Source organism: Urocitellus parryii, chromosome 1 (genome assembly GCF_045843805.1).
Source record: "Urocitellus parryii isolate mUroPar1 chromosome 1, mUroPar1.hap1, whole genome shotgun sequence".
Taxonomy (NCBI): domain Eukaryota; kingdom Metazoa; phylum Chordata; class Mammalia; order Rodentia; family Sciuridae; genus Urocitellus; species Urocitellus parryii.
In genome coordinates, this window is record NC_135531.1 from 102,007,620 (window position 1) to 102,027,593 (window position 19,974).

Consider the following 19,974-nt stretch of genomic DNA (forward strand, 5'->3'; position numbering starts at 1 on the left):
GACTTGTAAGACTTTGTATCTATTTCTATTTGTATCTATTTTCTATTTTCCAAATTTTCTAAGTGAACATGTATTTCCATTACAAAAGAAAATTTTGTCTTTACAGAAAGAAAAGTAGAGGCCAAAAATGACAGAAGAAACTCAGCTTTGATAACGTACCGTTGTGATGGCAAAAGGTGCAACCGCAGTCGAGGGGGAGAAATAAAGAATGTGTACACACTTTTGCCCTTTTCAATGCTTTATTCACTCAAATCACTCAATACAATATCACTCTATAGGTTCTTAATCAATAAAATGACAACCTTTAATGCTAGGCACTGCAATAGACATAATCAATCCATAGTAAACAATTCTAGATTAATTCTAAGCACTGCAAACACACTTAATCATCACAGGCTCATGACAGACATTCCCTCTGCATGCTAAGCTCAAGTGTCAGATCAAAAGTCTCAAGTGTTAGACTTTAAGTCCAGCAGATGCACACTCACTCAGACCATGGTAATCAGATCAGGAACCAAGGCAGGCTTCTCCTGGAGTGGAACTGACAGCTGGTTCAAGAGAGGGTTGTAGGGAGAAGTTGCAGCACTCACCAGGGTCAAGATGTGGCTATAGAGTTTGAGAGCCGTGAGGAAGATACAGAGGATCAGGCAAATGATGAGAAGAGTTGGGATGTCAGTTCAGGTCCTCATCAGGCTCTCCATCATGAGGGCATCAGTGTCAGCTGGCTGAATGTCTCCATCATTTATACTAAATTTGGGGGTTTCTGACCACTCTTTTAATCCCTATCAGCTGCTACTGGATTTCTCAGTGATGTAATTTGCCTTGGTGTTAAAACATCTGGTCTGGTGGTCCCCACCCTGATTTTCTTGCTTTTCCCCTTTATCAGGGCGAGGACAGCATGACAGAGACTTCACTCTGAGTTTGTCAGGGTGGGGAGAAGTCACTTGTTTGTTCCCAAGAGCCATACTGGAGGGCTCCATTAGGTGTTCCCGGTGAGACTGCAGATTTCAAACTGAAGTTTTAAAATGAAGTTGCTGAAGCTAAGGCCTAAGCAAAAGCTCAGGATTGCTACAGGAACAAGGCTACACCCACTGCAAACAGCAACCGTAGATTTCATGCATCACTGCAAATTCCTATCCCAGCCTTCTTTGCCTCAGTTGTTTCTACACATTTTCATTTCAATTAAAGGTACTAGTTATTCTATACAACAGAGTAATGGTAGCAAAAACAGCATGGTATTGGCACCAAAATAGACTGGTAGAATAGAGGATACAGAGACTAACACACATAATTACAGTTATCTTATATTAGACAAAGGTGCCAAAAACATGCATTGAAGAAAAGATAGCCTCTTCAACAAATGGTGCTGGGAGAACTGGAAATCCATATGCAGCAAAATGAAACTAAACCCTTATCTCTTACCATACACAAAAATCAAAGTGGATCAAGCACCTAAGAATTAAACCAGAGAAACTGTGTCTAATAGAAGAAAAAGTAGGCCCAAATCTCCATCATATCAAATTAGGTCCCTACCTCCTTAATAAGGCTCCTACAGTGCAAGAATTAAAATCAAGAATTAATAAATGGAATAGATTTAAACTAAAAAGCTTCTTCTCAGCAAAAGAAACAATCAGATTAGAGAGTCTACAGCTTGGGAGCAAATTTTTACCCCTCATACATCAGCGAGAACACTGATCTCTGGGGTATATAAAGAACTCAAAAAGCTAAACACCAAAAAACAAATAACCCAATAAATAAATGGGTCAAGGAACTGGAGAGACACTTCTCAGAAGGTGATATATAATCAATCAACAAATATATGAAAAAATGTTCAATACCTCTAGCAATTAGAGAAATGCAAATCAAAGCAAATCAAAGATTTCATCTCACTCCAATCAGAATGGAAGCTATTAAGAATACAAACAACAAATAAGTGTTGGCGAGGATGTGGGGGGAAAGGCACACTCATACATTGCTGGTGGGACTGCAAATTGGTGCAGCCAATGTGGAAAGCAGTATGGAGATTCCTTGGAAAACGGGAATGTAACCACCATTTGACCCAGCTATCTCCCTCCTTGGTTTATACCTAAAGGACTTAAAAACAGCATACTACAGGGACACAGCCACATCAATGTTTATTTCAGCACAATTCATAATAGCTAAATTGTGGAACCAACCTAGATGTCCATCAGTAGATAAAGAAAATGTGGTATTCATACACAATGGAATATTACTTGGCATTAAAAGAGAATAAAATCATGACATTTTCAGGTAAATAGATGGAGTTGGAGAATACAATGCTAAGTGAAGTTAGTCAATCTCAAAAAAACAAATGCCAAATGTTTTCTCTAATATAAGGAAGGTGATTCATAATGGGATTGGGAGTGGGAGCATGAGAAGATTAGACAAACTCTAGATAGGGCAAAGGGAAGGGAGAGGAAAGATGGGGGCAAGGAGTGTACAAAAGATGGTGGAATTAGATGGACATCATTAACCTAAGTATATGTATGAAGACACAAGTGGTGTAAATATTCTTTGTAAACAACCAGATATATGAAAAATTGTGCTTTATATGCATAATATGAATTGTAATGCATTCTGATGTCATAAATGACAAATTAGAATAAAAAGATAAAATAAATCTAAAAACAAAAAGTTATTCTTGTAAAACATGTAATGATACTCTGCTGAGCTCTTTCTGATGGGGCATGTTCCTTCACAGTTAGATTGCTGGCTTGATTACTAAGGACTGCCCTTTCCAGTAATCCGTTCTCACCCTCCTCAAATCTTCCTCATTACCCCCTGCTGATATTTGACCTGATTCAGCCTGAATGGTGGGCCTCCCAGGGCCTATTCAGACCAGCACATGATGCCTCGGTGCCTTCTCTCTCCTAAGCATCTACTCTGTCCTCTCCTGAGGTCCTAAGACATGCACCTTGAAGGAGTAGCACTAATCACAAAGGGCACCTGCATTCCTCTGGCTTTTCTCCTGTAAGGTGTGTTAGCTGTTTGCATGAGGGATGGGGAAAGAGAGGGTCTTCTTGCTTGGTGCTTTAGATCTCTGGTTGTTTCTGTTTGTTCTTCATTCCTACAGGAATCTAGGGAATATTTCAGGAAGAAATGTGGGTGTGCTTAGCAAGTCTATGGTGTCTTAGATTGTCTCAGAGCAGAGTAGGCAGTACGGGACATTGTGCCAGAAACTTCCAGCCATCTTAGGGAATGCAGTTTTGTGGAGACATTGTAATGTTTTATATAACCCATATCCCACCAGAGTATATAAAAAACAAGTTTATATAAATTACCTTCTGACACCTATTGCAGAGCAGAGAACTAAAGGACACAGGGAGAACCAGGTCACCGTTGCAGGACTAGGAATACAGAGAGAGTTAAGTGGGGTCTTGGTCAGACCCCAGAACCTGTGGATCCCAATTGTCTCAAGTCAAAAATGCTATAGGAGATTGTTCCTGAGGGAAAATTTGTTCAATTTCTTCTCCCGCTGTGTGTCCAAATTAAAACAGACATGGGACCCCCATGGGATGGCACCGAATGTTTTCTCTTCCTCTACAGTTTCTTAGAATGTCCCAGGAGTTTAGCGGTCAAGTGAGAAGATTCCCAGCACAATCCACCTGGCCTGCAATATCAGGGATCTTTGTTTTGATCCAGAGAGCTATTCTCTGCTTCATGAACAAATACAGACCTATTTCCTCTGTGGAGGCACTGTTGTCTTGAAGACTGTCGTGGCTGCAATTTTTAGTATTCTCTCAAAAAAATGAATGTGGGTGAAACTCCAGGAAAGGAGTTTCCTTTTCAAGTAAAATACTGAAGGAAGTAATGAAGTACTGAAGTACTTCCACACTAAAATAATACAATGGTGCACAAAGTGCCTTCTGTTTTCTGAACATTCCCAGGTCTGTCTCTGAGCTCTATTTTTTAGTCCTTGTGATGGTTATTCAAGATTTCTCTTCTCCTAAGCATTTGTTTTTGAGGTAATAGGATTTCCAAATGGAGTGTGCTGCAGAGATAATGGATTAACGGAAGAGGGCTGTTTATTTCAATATCTGTAATATTCTGATTATATTCGTTTAGGTGATTGTAACAAAGAGCTACAGCCTGAGGCAATATCTCAGAGCATCTGTCCAAGAACAGGCCAGGAGAAAAAATGGCCAAATTTTTCTGAGTACTCTGGTCTCTTTTGTTCTTCATTTGGATACATTTTGTATCAGTTTTAAGTGAGTAATTTGGCTGATCCTGGCAGAAATGTAAGGCTGATTTGTGTGCTTTGATATTGTAATCTGAAAGACAATATTTTAAATTAAAAAATTGTTTCATTGGACATTTACATAAATATATGTATTATATGTGAAATATGTATATATATAACATATGCATATATACATGTATACAAACACACACACACACACACACACACACACACACACACACATACACACAGGGGCAAGGGTTGACCAAAAGACTCTAGATCAATGATTAGATACCTTAGTTTTCCTGTCTATTCGATGCAAATTTTGAAGGCTAACTCAGAGATAGGAAGGCGTGGGTAATTTAGTGAGGTACCATGTAAAAGTGACTGGCAGTATGCCTAGACCACAGCACATCTCAAAAATCTAGAACTTTTGAAAATGTTGTTTTCAAGGGTATCATGAAGTCAGGGTGAGGAATCATAAAGAGATCTAGCCTCTAGAACTAAGATCTCAGTTTTTCACATATCTAAAATCAGCCAAATGATCTCAGAATTCCAGCATACCTTATTTCTTTACTTTATTGGCTACCTGCTCTGAATCCTCTCAAGTACAGGCTAATAAGTGTTAGTTAAAAAACAAACAAACAAACAATAAAAAACTTTGGTGTTTTGGGCTGGCAACTTTTATGGGAGCAAGGATGCATTGGTGTAATACCACTGATTATGATAGTAGTATTTTAATGAATAAATACATGTATAAATGAAATAGTGTTTTTGATTATTGAAAGCTTCCTTTGTAATACATCAGAACTATTTTATTTTCCCAACAGAGTAAGCTGTGATTTACCAGGAACTAGATTCTGTAACTATTTTCATGTATTCTCTAGTTTCAGGCCCTCAACAATGGTGGCCACCACATGGAATTATGAAGGTAATTGTCCACTAGATTTCTCAGGACTGAGATTCTAATCTGAGGGTTTTTTTTTTTATTCTTTTGAATTGTCATTTGAAACTTTACTGCAACAAGATCATCAATGATATTCTTAAAGGTCTCTTCATATGAGGCTGGTAGGCCCACTGCTGGTAGAGGTGCCCAAAGTAGAGTGATCCAAACTGGGAACCAAATCAGAGTTTGTTCATATGTACACCAATAAATCCTCCCTAGTGCCTGAGAATGTTTAGGAGTGTCGACAATTGGCAGGTGACAGGTTCTTAAGACCCACAGACTTGGGCAATACCATGGTTCCTGCTCTCAAGGAGCTCACTGTCTGGTGGAGGGAGCATCTGGAGTGAATGTCCCTAAATAAGTGCTTTTAGATGCTCACATGATGGCTATGCAGGTTGTAAATAGAGAAAACAACGTGGGAGTAGGGATGGAGGAACATGTGAAAGAACAAGACCTCTGAACTGGGCCTCCAGTTATGTTTGCAACTTGTCTGAGAGCAAAAATATGCTTGGTCAGGTGGTTAGAACAACCTAAAAGACAAGGAACAACTGAAAAAAAAAACCCCTAAAATGTCAAAAAGCAAGGTGGTATAAGGAAGGTTGGATGAGTTGGGAGGATTTTGATCTCATGGGATGATTTAGCTTCTAATAAGAAAGTTAGTTTTTTTTTAAGAAAAATGAAGTATAATAAAAGAATTGTAACCCATGGAATACAAGTATTCAACTAATATTTAGATACTGAAACTATAGAAAATGGAGAGAGAGGAAGTAGAGGGATTAGTTAGTGATGGTTGTGGCCTTGCCATGATGATAGTATTAGATAAAGGAGGAAGAGGAGCTTCTGAGCTCAAGCATTACTCCTTTGTCTCTGAATTCCCAGTCCAATCCTCTCTCTACCTTGTACATGTGGTGCTTTATCTATACCAATCTCATGTTACCCACAGTCCCTGGTCCCTGAGACCACTATCTTCAAACTCCAAGCTTTCAATGACACTGGCTCTGTCCAGGGAAGAACTTGCAAGTAATCACAACACCTGGGGTCCATCCCCTGTTGAGAATTCTTCTTCTTTTGTTTTCAGGTTTCCCTACAAAATCAGGGAGCTTATTTTAAATGATGTCACATTTTAGAATCTTTGTGATAGAAGAAAGCACTGAATGTTCCAACAGTGGATAAAATTGGATAAAATAAATATTTTAAATTAAGATGTACTTTTCCAGTGAAATGTCTTTTTTAACCATTGGGCTTCAGTTTCCTTAGCTGAGAGGCGTAGAAAATGTCTGAGAATATTTCCTAGTCTGGTAGTATGGGTATAAGGGACACTGAGAGAGCAGATCAATGTCCCAGATACCTTCTTCATGTTTATCCACTTCGCCAACCCATTAGAGCATACCAGGTCTCAGTTACCAAGGATCCTAACAAGGGTATCACATGGTTATTCAGTAGGATATGCATAAGTTCTCATTCTATTGCTTGTGTAAATGGAGTCTGTGAGAGTTCTTTTTGAGGCCAGAATATGGTAATGAGACCGCTTAGATTTTCCTAAGAAAGTCCAAATGTGGTGCACCTGTCTGAGCTTGGCTCTCAATGTATCATTCTTTTCAACTCAATTTCAGATCAAATGTCCTCATAAGAAAATGAACTTGAGTTGGTTCAGTCAAAGACCTGATCCATGCCCTGACTTAAAACAACCTATCTGTGGCAACAAGTACGTAACCTATGACAATCCCTGCGTCTTGTGTCTTGAGAGCTTGTGAGTACTTCTCAGGAAAAAGACAACTGTGGCTGTGCTCATTCATAGCAATTGCCATCTACCTTTCTTGTCAAGTACCCCACTGTTGAAGCCAGGGGTTTGCTCCGGTTTCTAGAGATAGCCATCAGCCTCCACTCAGAAGGACATGTGCTACTAGACAGCCTACTGGAGTAGAAAGTAGACACATTGTACTGAGCAGTGTTCCTCGGGTTCTTTCTGTTTCTGTTTCTATATGGTAGTTGACCAATTTCTACTTAAAATTCTGAAATATCCTTTCAAGTTCCCAAATTCTTTGATTTTAAGACAAATTATAGTTTCACCTTCTCTTCCATATCTTCCACCTCCTATGTGTTTGAAACTCTAAACTAGGATGAGACAACTTCAACATTTGGGTCCTTCATGTATGATTTAGTATTTAGACTTTTGCATTTACATGACATGAAGTCTGTGACTAGACTCTGAAATTTCACATCACAATGGTTTCAGATTCGATGCCAGGGCATTTTGAAGGGGCAAAAACTTTCCTTATGGCAACAGATAGGAGCCCTCATCCCAACAATGGATTTGCAATTTTATACAGGGACAATGACAGGAATGTGCAAACCCCAGATCATTCTGCTCATGAATAATTCAACCAAAGAAGGAGAATATTGACCAAATAGGTAAGGGCTGGTATGCTTCACACAGCACAAACTCAGGCCTGATTTAACAGCTTGTTTTCAAAAATACTATAGCATATGTCATACTAACTCACAACAGTGGCACCTTTGAGTCCTGGAAACATCACTGGGTAGGAAATCCAATAATTTGGCTTTTGTCTTTAGTCAATTCCAATTATACTCTGGATTTTAATTTCTTGAATACAAAATAAAGGTGCTAGATAATTTTTTAAAGTATTTTTGTGGCTTTTACCATCTATTAATGGAATGTTTATTGCAACTCTTAGGAAATCTCATGGAAGAATAAAGTTTTACCATGATGGAAGGTGCTGAATGGGGTCTGATAAGGAAGATGGTAACCTCTCTGTCCATCACAACAATCCTCTTCAACCTTATCCCTGCGTTATCTCTGTTCTTGGTGACAGACAGCTGCCCCTGCTGAGCTTGCAACTGGTATCTTGGGTATCTCGAGGTTCCATCTGTGGGCCCTTTTCTCTCATTGATTAACTGTTTCCCATATTTTCCTAATAAACTTTTCTGAGCTTTTCTCTAGTTCCTTGGTGGAGTGCTTTCCTTGTATGCTGAAGGCCATGGGTTCCAACTCCAGATTTGCAAATAAATAAACAAATAAAACTTTTCTGAAAGTCTTATTTGACTTGGATCTCAGATCTGCATCTCAAATTTTAAAAGCAGAATAAATTGAACAATTGAGCCACAAGTCAAAGACAACCATTGGGATTAATCAACTCTCTAATCCTGTGAACAGTGATGTAATCTGCGTAAAGCCTCTGGGTTGTCTTCTCTGGAATGTGACAAAATGTTCTTCTATACTTCTTTGGCATTTAAAAGAAACACTAAAACTTACGGAGCACTGTGCTCTGCTTGGTCAATTCCATTGCCCAGCTTCTGGAAATTCCTCATTAAGTCTCCTCACATTTAGATTCAGCCTGGATGCAGAGGCATTTATACATGTTCAATGCAGATCAATAAGACACGGTATCTTGACCAGCGCCACTCACCTCCACGGGAGGAAGCCTACGTTGTTGAAATTTATGAATGTCTTGTTGGTCATTTTTCTTAAATTCTCTAGACACTTTTAACCTCTGAAGGATAGAAACATTTTTCTCTCAGTTATGCTTCCTCTGAGCAGACTTCTATGCACTGATGTGCACTCTCCCTCTTAGCAGCTCTCTGTTCAGGCCTGGGAAACTGCAGCTATTCTGCTTCTCCATGCTCTATAGGGTTCCAGTCAGCCTTTGTGGAAACATGACCAATGCAAGGCTCCAGAGAAAAGAAAATTTCCTTTCATCACTTTTGGTCTTTTCTCTTGAAAATATGAGGAGGAAATAGCTCTGGGGAAAGGAGATATTCACTGACTATAGCTCACCTACTTCTAGAGCTCCAACTCCTGGGCTGTGTAGGGACACCAACAACTCCAGGCAGGCTTGTTTTCTAATGCTATTGCTCTACTTGCATGTTCACAAGTCATTTTTTTGTGCAATAAACAATTTTGTATTAGTGTTACCCAGTGAAGTTTTCATCTCAAAGATGCACCATCACTAACCTTTTATGAGATTAGGGCTCTATTATCTCTAATCCTCTCTGGTGATTCTTTCTTGACTCTGGTTAATTTTCTTATGCATGCACTGATAGTAATCTGACCCTTCAGTGCAGTTCTCCTGTGCTGAGGTCCTGCAAACACTAGCCACGTTGGTCTCTCCTCTGAGCTTTGCATCATCAACTCACGGTTGCTCCATCATGGTTCCTCTTGGCTTATCCTGGAGTCTCCCACAGTGCAGAGGTGAAGGCCAGCCACAGAGTGAACTTATTGTCATTTCAGTGCTCAGGAATCAATGTCCTTCAATGACTGATGGTTTTATGTTGTTGTTTCGCATATTTAGTGATATTTTATTGTTATTTTAGGTAAACGTATCTCTTTCACGACAGTGTCTGAGAGGGGAAGTCATCCTTATTTTATTATGCCACACTGTACTCTCCTTCTCCTCTGGTATCTTCTAACTCTACTCTAAAATACAATGTCACTATTCTATTCTTTTTCTAATAATTCCAAAGAACAAGACTATATTTTTGCAATAATCATAGTCTTTTTGGTGGATAATAAAGCACTTATTTAAATATGCTACACACAAGAGGAAAAAAATGTCTTTGATAACAATATTTTTCTGTCATTGTGTGGTAGACATTTCTGAAGAGGGAAAGGGGGGTCAGCAAGTATCAAGTGCAAGGCTTCCTCCTTCTAGTGCAACCAAGATAACCTCCACAGATCTCCTATGTCTGCATGCATAAAGGAGTTCTCCCTTTGTGTTAGTTTTGATAGTCACCACTTCGTTTTTTCATCTTTCTCTCTCATTTCAGATGTCCAGGAAGAAGATGGTAGCTTTCCTCTTCAGGACCTTATTTGAAATCCTTCTCTTTGATTCCCTGTATTCGTGATCCTCTAGTTTTTGATCATTTACAGGTTTCTCTGCTTGCTATCTTCTTGGTACCATCCGACATCCCCTGCTGGTAACTCCGTGTTACTAATTACCCTGTTGCCTGGGTAACACGTGCATCCACATCTTGAGACCTCAGCCACATTAAGAGCCTCTGACTCTGGACCTCTTGATTTCATTGGCTCATGGAATATTTAAAATCAATCTGATATAACTTCTTTTTATTTTCTTTTAAATGTTCTCTTACGTGTGCTTTGATGTAACGAAAGTTAATGCTATTAGTCTAAATCCTTTCTCACTCACATTCAATTTCAGTATATAACCTCTACATATCTATATCATCTTTTTTATAATTTTAATTAATTAATTAATTAGTTTATTTTTTTCTTTGTGGTGTTGAGGATCCAACCCAGTGCCTCACCCAAGCTAAGCAAATACTCTACCACCCAGCCATAACCCCAGCCTTACATCATCTTAAGTGTTAATTAAAATAACATTTATTTAACCCATGTCATTATGTTTAATAAGTTATTTTTATATTTATCTTAATGATTATCTCTGTCTCTATTCTCTACTCCCAATCATAATCCTGTCTCTATTCTATAATCATTTAAATATAGCCTGTCAAAATCCTTATCCTCTATTCTTACACAGTCCCCATTGTGAGTGAGCATCTGCATATCAGAGAGAACATTTGACTTTTGGTTCTTGGGAATTGGCTTATTTCGCTTAGCATGATATTCTCTAGTTCCATCCATTTACTGGCAAAAGCCACGAGTTGATTCTTTTTCAAGGCTGAGTAATATTATCTTGTGTATAGATACTACAGTTTCTTTATCCATTCATCTGTTGATGGTTACCTAGGTTGGTTCCATAGCTTAGGTATTTGGAATTGTGCTGCTATAAACATTAATGTGGCTGTGTCACTGTAGTATGCTATTTAAATCCTTTGGATATATAACAAGGAGTGAGATAACTGGATCAAACGGTGGTTCCATTCTAAGTTTTCTGAGGAATCTCTATACTGATTTCCAGAGTGGTTGCACCAATTTGCAGTCCTACTAGAAATGTATGAGTGTATCTTTCCCCCCACATCCTCCTCAACATTTATTGCTGCTTGTGTTCTTGATAATTGGCATTCTGACTGGAGTGAGATAGAATCTCAGTATAGAGCTGAATTAGAGGGGAGTGAAGGGAGGGAAAGGGGGTATTAGGGTAGGAATTATAGTAGAACAAATTGGACATTATTAACCTATATGCATATATGACTACATGACTGATGCAACTCTATGTACAACCAGAAGAATGAGAGGTTATACTCCATTTATGTACTATGTGTCAAAATGCATTCCATTGTCATGCATAACTAATTAGAACAAATAAAAAGATAGTAAGAGTTGAAAAATTCTTATATTCTTGAGAAGTATCTGTTTAGTTCCTTAGCCCTTTTATTGGTTGAGAAATGCAAATTAGAACTACTGCAAAATTTTATCTCACTCCAGTCAGGATGGCAATCATCAAGAATACAGTAACAATTAATGTTGGTAAGGATATGAGGGAAAAGATACACTCATATATTGTTAGTGGGACTGCAAATTAGTCCAATCACTCTGGAAAGCAATATAGAGATTCCTCAAAAAACTAGGAATGGAACCACCATTCCTACCACCATGTGACCCAACTATCCCATTTCTCCGTATATCATACTACAGGGACACAGCCACATCAATGTTTATAGAAGCTCAATTCACAACAGTAAGCTATGGAGCCAAACTTGGTGCCCTTCAACAGATGAATGGATAAATAAAATGCAGTATACACACGTTTATGCACACAATGGACAATGGAGTATTATTACTCAGCTATAAAGAAGAATGACTTTAGGCATTTGCTGGTAAATGGATGGAACTGGAGAATATCATGGTAAGTGAAATAAGCCAGTCCCATAAGTCAAAGGTTGAATGTGGTAACTATTCTCCCCCAACCTGATATAGATAGACAGACAGATAGATAGATAGATAGATAGATAGATAGATAGATAGATAGAAGTGAGATGAGAAGAGTCCACAAAAGGGAATGAAAGTAAGGAAGGAGGGAAGAGACAGGGAAAGTCAGCGGAATGAATCTGACCTAACTTTCCTATGTACATATTTGAATATACCACAGTGACTCTCACCATCATGTGTATCCACAAGACACTAATTTTAAAAAAACTTTAAGTAAATGTCAGAAGAACAGTAAAGTAGAGGGAAGTAAACAGGGTGGGAGGAAGGAAGGTGAAGGGAAAATATTGGGGACTGAAGTAGAACAAATTATATTCCATGCTTTTATAATCATGTTATAGTATATTCTATTGTCATGTATAACTAAAAAGAACCAATAAAATAGAATGAAGTAAAATCCTTATCCTTTATGAGTTATAATACAAATTAATATCTTAGTATAACTTATAAGACACTTTCTGGATCTGCTACAGACACTCATAAAGAACCCATGTGGTACTTGTAACAAGTCCATTTCGCCACAAGATGGTAGTAAAGCACCGGGGAATAGACAACACTCTGACAAGCTCTTCTGCCAACTTGTCATTGCACCAACCAAGTAGTTTGGGGAGTCTGCTAACACTCTGTGAGCTGCAGATTTCTCCTCCCTTAACATGATGGCATCCTTCTTTCCAGGAAGGTAAAAATCTCCTAAAATACTACAAGTTTATCTCTTATTTGGGGCTGACATTGGATGGGAGAGCTGGGAATTGCCTCTAACTAACGGAATGTTTCTAACTAATAGACTCAACGTTCCTCTTCTAATGCCATAAAGGTTTTTGTTTTCTGATTAGATCCTTTTTACCACCAAATAATAATGATAATGATAATAAGTTAATTTGAAGAGACAGAGTAAACTTTTTCCACATATTTTTCAGATAAAAAATAGGAATGACCTAGGTATGGGCCTATGTCTGCAGGCAAAAATTTTCTTGTTATTAAAAATAATAAGCAAACAACAAGACAGATCAACACATGGTTAATTTTATTTCATTTTAAATTTATTTACTTATTGTACTAATATTATTTTTGACAAATCATGGATTATATATACACTTGGGGATACAAGGTGATGTTCCAATATCTGTTTGCAATGTTGAATAGTTACATCAGTGGTTAAATCAAGCAGGTGATATATTCATTATTTTGCTTAGTTTTTTGTAGTGAAACATTTGAAATTTATCTATTCTTAAATACAATATTATTAACTATCATGACACTGCCATGCAATTGATCTCATAAACTTATTATTCCTGTTAAGTTAAAGTTTTGTGATTTTCAACTAATGTCTCTCCATGCCCCACCCCAAACTCCAGTGTTTGGTAACTGACATCTTATCCCCTACTCCTGATGAATACTTAGATTAAGCACATACTAGGCTATTTTGAAGAGTGTTGCAATAAATAGGAGTTCAGGTGCCTCTTTTACAAGTTGATTTCATTTCTTTTAGATTTACACCTAGTATTGAGATTCTTGGATTGTGTGATAGTTTTATCTTTAGCCTTGTGAGATAACTCCATACTACTTTCCATATGGCTATGCTAATTCACATTTCCATCAGCAGTGTATAAGAATTCCCTTATGATTAATGATGCTGATCAACAGATCTTGTCTTGTCTTCTTTTAAGAAATATCTATTCAGATATTTAACACTTTTTTTTTTAAAAAAAGACAAGCTTTCACTATGTTGCTTGAAAGCTCAAGAGATTATTCATACCCACACTCCTCCCTAAGCCACCTCCTGAATAGCTGAGACCACAGACCTGAGTCACTACACCTGACTTTAAGTTAAATTGTAAAGTGGAGTTTTAATTTTGTTTTTTATTTGCTATTGAGTTGCTTGAGTACTTTGTATGTTCTGGGTATTCTGGGTATTAACCCCTTGTTATATGTATAATTTGCAAATATTTTCTTCTCTTCTGTAGTTTTGTTTTTACTCTGTTGATTATAACCTTTGTAGTGTAGAAACTTTTTAGTTTGCTGTAATCCCGTTTGTTCGTTTTTTCTTTCATTACTTGAATTTTTCAGATTGTTTCTAAACAGATTTTGCCCATGCCAATGTCCTGAATCACTTCTCCTGTTTTTTTTTTTTTTCCTAGTAGTCTCATACTTTTGGATCTCATAATTAGTGTTGAATATATTCAGAGGATCAACTCTAAGTAACTCTTTAAAATTGGTGAGAAATAGGAGTCTAATTTCATTCTTCTGTATGTTCCCAGGGTCCAGGACTCCCCACATTTCCTCATTTTGTGTTCTTGGCTCACTTGTCAAAAATGCACTGTGGCTTGTTACCATGTGGGGCTATTTCTAGACTCTCTATTCTGTTCCATTGGTCTGTGTGTCTGTTTTAATGCAAACACCATGCAATTTCAGTTACTACAGTTTGGTAGTGTATCTTTTAAATGTGGTACCTCCAACTTTGTTCGTCTTGTGTAGGATTTTTTTTTTTTCCTATTCCGGGATTCTGTGGTTCCTTACAAATTCCAGGATTTTTTTTCTATTTCATTGAATAATGACATTGATATTTTGATGATGACTATATTGAATCTGTAGATTGCTTTGGTTCTAGGTATATTTTAATATTGATTATTTCAATCCATGAACACAGGATATATTCCCATTTATATCTATATCCTCATCAGTTTCCTTCATTAATGTTTTGTAAAAATCATTTACATTTTCATTAAATTTATTCCTATTTTATTGATTTTTTGAAATTATCATAAATGAGACTTTTCTCATGATTTGTTTTTCAGATAGTTTACTATTAGTGTATAAAATTGTAATTGATTTTATATCCAAAAATGACTGAATTCATTTGAACAATTATTAGTTCCAACAATTTTTTTGGTGTAGTCTTTATGGTTTTCTATACATAAGACCACATTGTTTGAAAACAGTAACAATTTTAGTTTTTCCTTTCCTATCAAAATGACTTTTATTTCCTTTTTATGTCCAGTTCCTCTGGTTTGAATTTCTAGTACTATGTTGAGTAGAAGTGGTACTCAATTCTGCCTTGTTCCCAATCTTAGAAGAGAAGCTTCCATTTTTTCACTATTGATTACAATGTTTGCTGTGGGATGTCCAAATATGATCTTTATTGTGTTAAGGTATATTCCTTCTGGCCTGATCTGCTGAGAATTTTTAATCAAATGCTTTTCTGCATCTATTGAAAAAAAATCATGTTTTGTCCTTGATTCTGATAATTTGAGGAATCACATTTACTGATTTGCATATAGTGAACCATCCTTGCATCACTGGGACCCTATTCAATCACAGTTTGAAACTTTTTTATGTGCTTTTGGATATGTTTACTAGTATTTTTGAAGATTTTTGCATATAACTTCATTAGAGATGCTGGCTTGTATTTTCTTTTATTCTTTCTTCTTTCTTCCTTCTTCTCCTCTCTCTTCTTGTGTCCTTGTTTGGTTTTAGTATCTGTGTAATGCTAGTCTGATGTACTGAGTTTGGAAGAATTCCATTCTCTTCAACTTTTCAGAATAGTTCGAGAAGAATGGTAGAAGTTTTAAAAATTTTGTCATAATTCAGCCATGACCCCATCAGGTTGTGGGCTTTTCTTTGATAGGATCCTTTTTATTACAGATTTAATCTTATTGTTCATTATTAGTCTATTCAGGTTTCCTATATTTTTATTATTCAATTTGGTAGATTACCTTTGTCTACATATTTATCCATTTCTTCTAAGTGTTCCACTCTGTTGATATATAGGTGTTCATAAGAACTTCTTATGAGCTCTCAAATTTCTGTCATGTCTGTGATAATGTCTCCTCAACCATGAAGTCTTCCAGTTCTGGGATATTCTTGGAAGGATTACTTTTTTTATTGAGTCAATCTCCTTACTAGTTATTGGTTGTGGTGTTTATTGGGTTGTCAACTTGACTGAATTAAGAGATACTCAGATAGTTGGTAATGTTCTCAATAATGGAATTCATTATTTTCAGTGATTCAGAAGGCACTGAACTGATGCTGCCTTTGCTGAAAGGGAATTCCTGGCAACTTGGGATTTGAATAAAATGATTGGGCTGCCCCAGGAGTTACTGTAAGGATATTTCCACAGAAGATGGGCCTGTGGGTCAGTGAACAGAATGGAGAAGATTCGAAATTTTTAATGTGAGCAAGCACCATCCAGTTGACTAGAGGTTTTGATGGAATAAGAGGGGGGAGGATAAATCAATCTCTCTCTCTCTCTCTCTCTCTCTCTCTCTCTCTCTCTGTTTTCTAGAGTCAAGGCACACTTCTCCTGCTGTTAGACATCAGAATTCCAAGTTCTGGCTTTTGGACTCTGGGACTTACACTGATGGTCTCGCAGCTCTCAAACCTATATAACTCAAGCTAAGCACTACACCACCATCTTCCCTGATTTTAGAACTTGGACCCTCAGACTTGGACCTTCAAACTAGACAGCTACTGGCTGCTTTGGGTCTTCAGCTTTCAGGCAACCTGCCTATCTTGAGATTTCTCTGATTTGAAAACAAAGTCAGACACTTTCCCTAATAAATTATTTCTTAGCACTCTCTCTACATACATCCCATTGATTTGTTTCTTTGGAGGACCCTGACTAAATAATTTGTCTTTTCAGGCTTTCTATGTCTCTCTCTCTGTGTGTGTGTGTGTGTGTGGTACTTGAGATTAAACCCAGGGGCACTTAACCCCTGAGCTGCATCCCCAGCCTCCTTTTTTAACTTTTTTTTATTTGTATTTAAAGACAGGGTCTCACTAAGTTGCCCAGGACATTGCTAAGTTGCTGAGATTGGCTTTGAACTTGCAATCCGCCTGCCTTAGCTTCCTGAGTCACTGAGATTATGGGTCTGCACCACCACATCCAAAAGATTTTCTGTTTCCTCATGACTCAGTTTTCATAAGTTGCATGTGTCTAGGAATCTATTAGATAGTTATTCAAAATGTGTTCCAATATAATTGTTTATAGTACCTTCTTATCTTTTGTATTTATTTTGTAATGGTGAAAATGTCTCCTCATTTATTTCTGATTTTTTTCTAGTTGAGTTTTTCTTAATTAGTCAATCTATGGGTTTATTGATTTTGTTTGTATTTTTAAAAAACCAAATTAGTTTCGTTAATTTTGCCTATTAATTTTTAAAACATTTCTTTTGTTTATTTCTTTCCTTTTGCTAACTTTGGGCTTAGTTTGTTCTTTTTGTGTATGTGTGTAATTCCTCAAGGTTTGATGGTAGATTTTGTTTTTAAGAGAGAGAGAGAGAGAGAGAGAGAGAGAGAGAGAGAGAGAGAGAGAGAATTTTTTAATATTTATTTTTTAGTTTTTGGTGGACACAACAACATCTTCATTTTTTTTTAATTTTTATGTGATGCTGAGGATTGAACCCAGCACCCTGAACATGCCATGTGAGTGTGCTACCGCTTAAGCCACATCCCCAGCCCCAATGGTAGTTTTTTTTTTATTATTTAAGATCTCTCTCTCTCTCTCTCTCTCTCTCTCTCTCTCTCTCTCTTTCTCTCTCATATAGACATTTGTTGCTATAAACTTGTCTTTTTTTTTTTTTTTTTGCTATTGGGGGTTGATCCTAGAGCCACATTCCTAGCCTTTTTAATTTTGAGACAGGGTCTCACTAAATTGCTGATGCTGGCCTCGAATTTGCAGTCCTACCTCAGGCTCCTGAATCACTGAGACAACAGGCCTGTGCCACCACACCAGGCTAAACTTTTGTGAAGACTGTTCTTGTTGCATCACATAAGTTATGATATATTGTGTTTCCATTTCAGTCTTGGAATATCTTTTTAATTTTCTTTTGATTTCTTCAGTGACTTATTGGTTATTCAGAAGGATGTTAACTTCCACATATTCATAATTTTTCCAAGATTTCTTCAGTTGCTATTGCTTTAGTTTCATGTCATTGTGATTGGAAGAGATACTAGATGTGATTTCAACCCTTTTATTTTTGTTGAAACTTGTTTTGCAGCCTAATATAAGATCAGTCATGGTGAAAAATCTATGTTTACTTGAGAAAAAAATTTTGCTGTTAGATGGAATGTTCTGTATATGAGTGTAAGGTCCTTTGAGTCTAAAATATACCTCAAATGTAAGGTTTCCTTTTTGATTTTATGTCCAGGTGATCTGTTTATTCTTGAATGCAGGGATTAAAACCCGCTATTCCCATTGTATTGCAGCTATCTCTCCATTTATATCAGTTAATAACTACTTTATATATTAGGTGCTTCTATGTCAGTGATATATATATGCTGAGAGCCATAGCCAAGTAAGAATGACGCATGGCATTTTTGGTTGAAAGGTGACCCTGCTCAGGGATTAGGGTGGCTCCAGGTTTAGGGTGGATCCTGCTGGATTAGGGTGGCTCCAGGTTTAGGGTGGATCCTGCTGGGAATAGTGCAGATCCTGCTGCCTCAGGCGCTGGCTCCTTGAGTTCCCCGGTGGAGTTCTAGTGGGGTTCTGGGACAATTGGTACACAGAGCCTGATGGAGGGAGTGTATTTTTTCCAGAATGTGCGTGTAGAGTGCCCGTGAGAGTTCCAGAATAAAGAGTTGCTGTTTGAATCTACAAGGCTTTTGTGGTGGTTTGGTTATTTTGTGCCCAGCCAGACTGTGGCATACACACACACACACACACACACACACACACACGTGTGTGTGTATATATATATATATATATATATATATATATATTTTTTTTTTTTTTCCCTTTTGGTGAATGAAACTTTTTGTCATTATATAGTGGCCTTCTTGTCTCTCTTTACAGTTTTTGACTTAAAGTTTACTTTGTCTGATGTAAGGAAAGCTTCCCCTGCTCTCAGTTTTCATTTTAATGAAATACATTTTTCCATCACGTCACTTTCAGTCTAGGTATGTCCCTTCCAGTAAAGTTAGTTTATTGTGTAGAGAATATAGTTTGTCATTTTTTAATGCATTCACCCACTCTATATCTCTCGATTGAAGAATGTCATCCATTTACATTCAGAATAATTATTGATGGATTATGAATTGCTGCTGTCATTCTGTAAACTGTCTTCTGGTTTTTCTATAGATTGCTTCCTATAGAAAATGCCTTATTAGAGGCCCAGCAACCTGCCGAGTGACAGAGCTGCCACACGCACCTGCAGGGAACTCGGTCCTGTGACCCACCAGCAGGACAGGTCCAGTGGCCTGCTGAGGGGCAGGCCCGTCCACTCCCCCAGTGCCTGCAAGGTAGGCGGACCTGCGACCCACCAGGAGGTTAGGCCCAGCAACCTGCGGAGTGACAGAGGTGCCCCTCGCGCCTGCTGGGTAGGCGGACCTTCGACCGACCAGCAGAGCAGACCTAGGGCCCGCCAGCTTGGTAGACGGATCACACCAATTGGAGGAGGATCACAGCCACTACCTGCCCTGCAAGGGAGATTTTTCAACTATACAAGAGCAATATAAATAAATAGAGGGAAAATTTCAAAAACACAACAGTTTCACCAAGCAGAAAGAAACGCCAGCAGTATGAAAAGACAAGGAAAGAAAGGACCACAGGCAATGCAGGTCAACTCAACTTTAGATGAGGTAATAGGTGCAACAGATGGAATGTCAGATAGAGAGGTAAGGGTATACATGCTTCAGATGATCTGGAGTCTCAAGGAAGACATGAGACAGCAAAATCAGACAATGAAAGATCACATTGACAAGGAACTACATAAACAAATCCAGGAAGTAAAAGATCAATTTCACAGGGAGATAGAGGTAATAAAAAACAAACAAATAGAAATCCTAGAAATGCAGGAAGTAATAAACCAACTTAAAAACTCAATTGAGAATACTACCAGCAGAGTGGATCACTTAGAAGATAGAACATCAGACAATGAAGACAGAGTATTTCAACTTGAAAAGAACATAGACAGCTCAGCAAGTCTGCTAAGAAACCATGAGCAGAACATCCAAGAACTATGGGAT

General features: G+C 37.7%; 1 protein-coding gene across 1 annotated transcript; it reads left to right on the forward strand.

Moving 5' to 3' along the window:
• Window positions 1-4,159: 4,159 nt before the first annotated feature.
• Window positions 4,160-7,889, forward strand: Spink14 (serine peptidase inhibitor Kazal type 14 (putative)). The gene is given in 4 exon segments (XM_026384520.2): window positions 4,160-4,229; window positions 5,089-5,132; window positions 6,761-6,897; window positions 7,844-7,889. Coding segments are annotated over 4 exon segments (297 nt in total).
• Window positions 7,890-19,974: the final 12,085 nt, after the last annotated feature.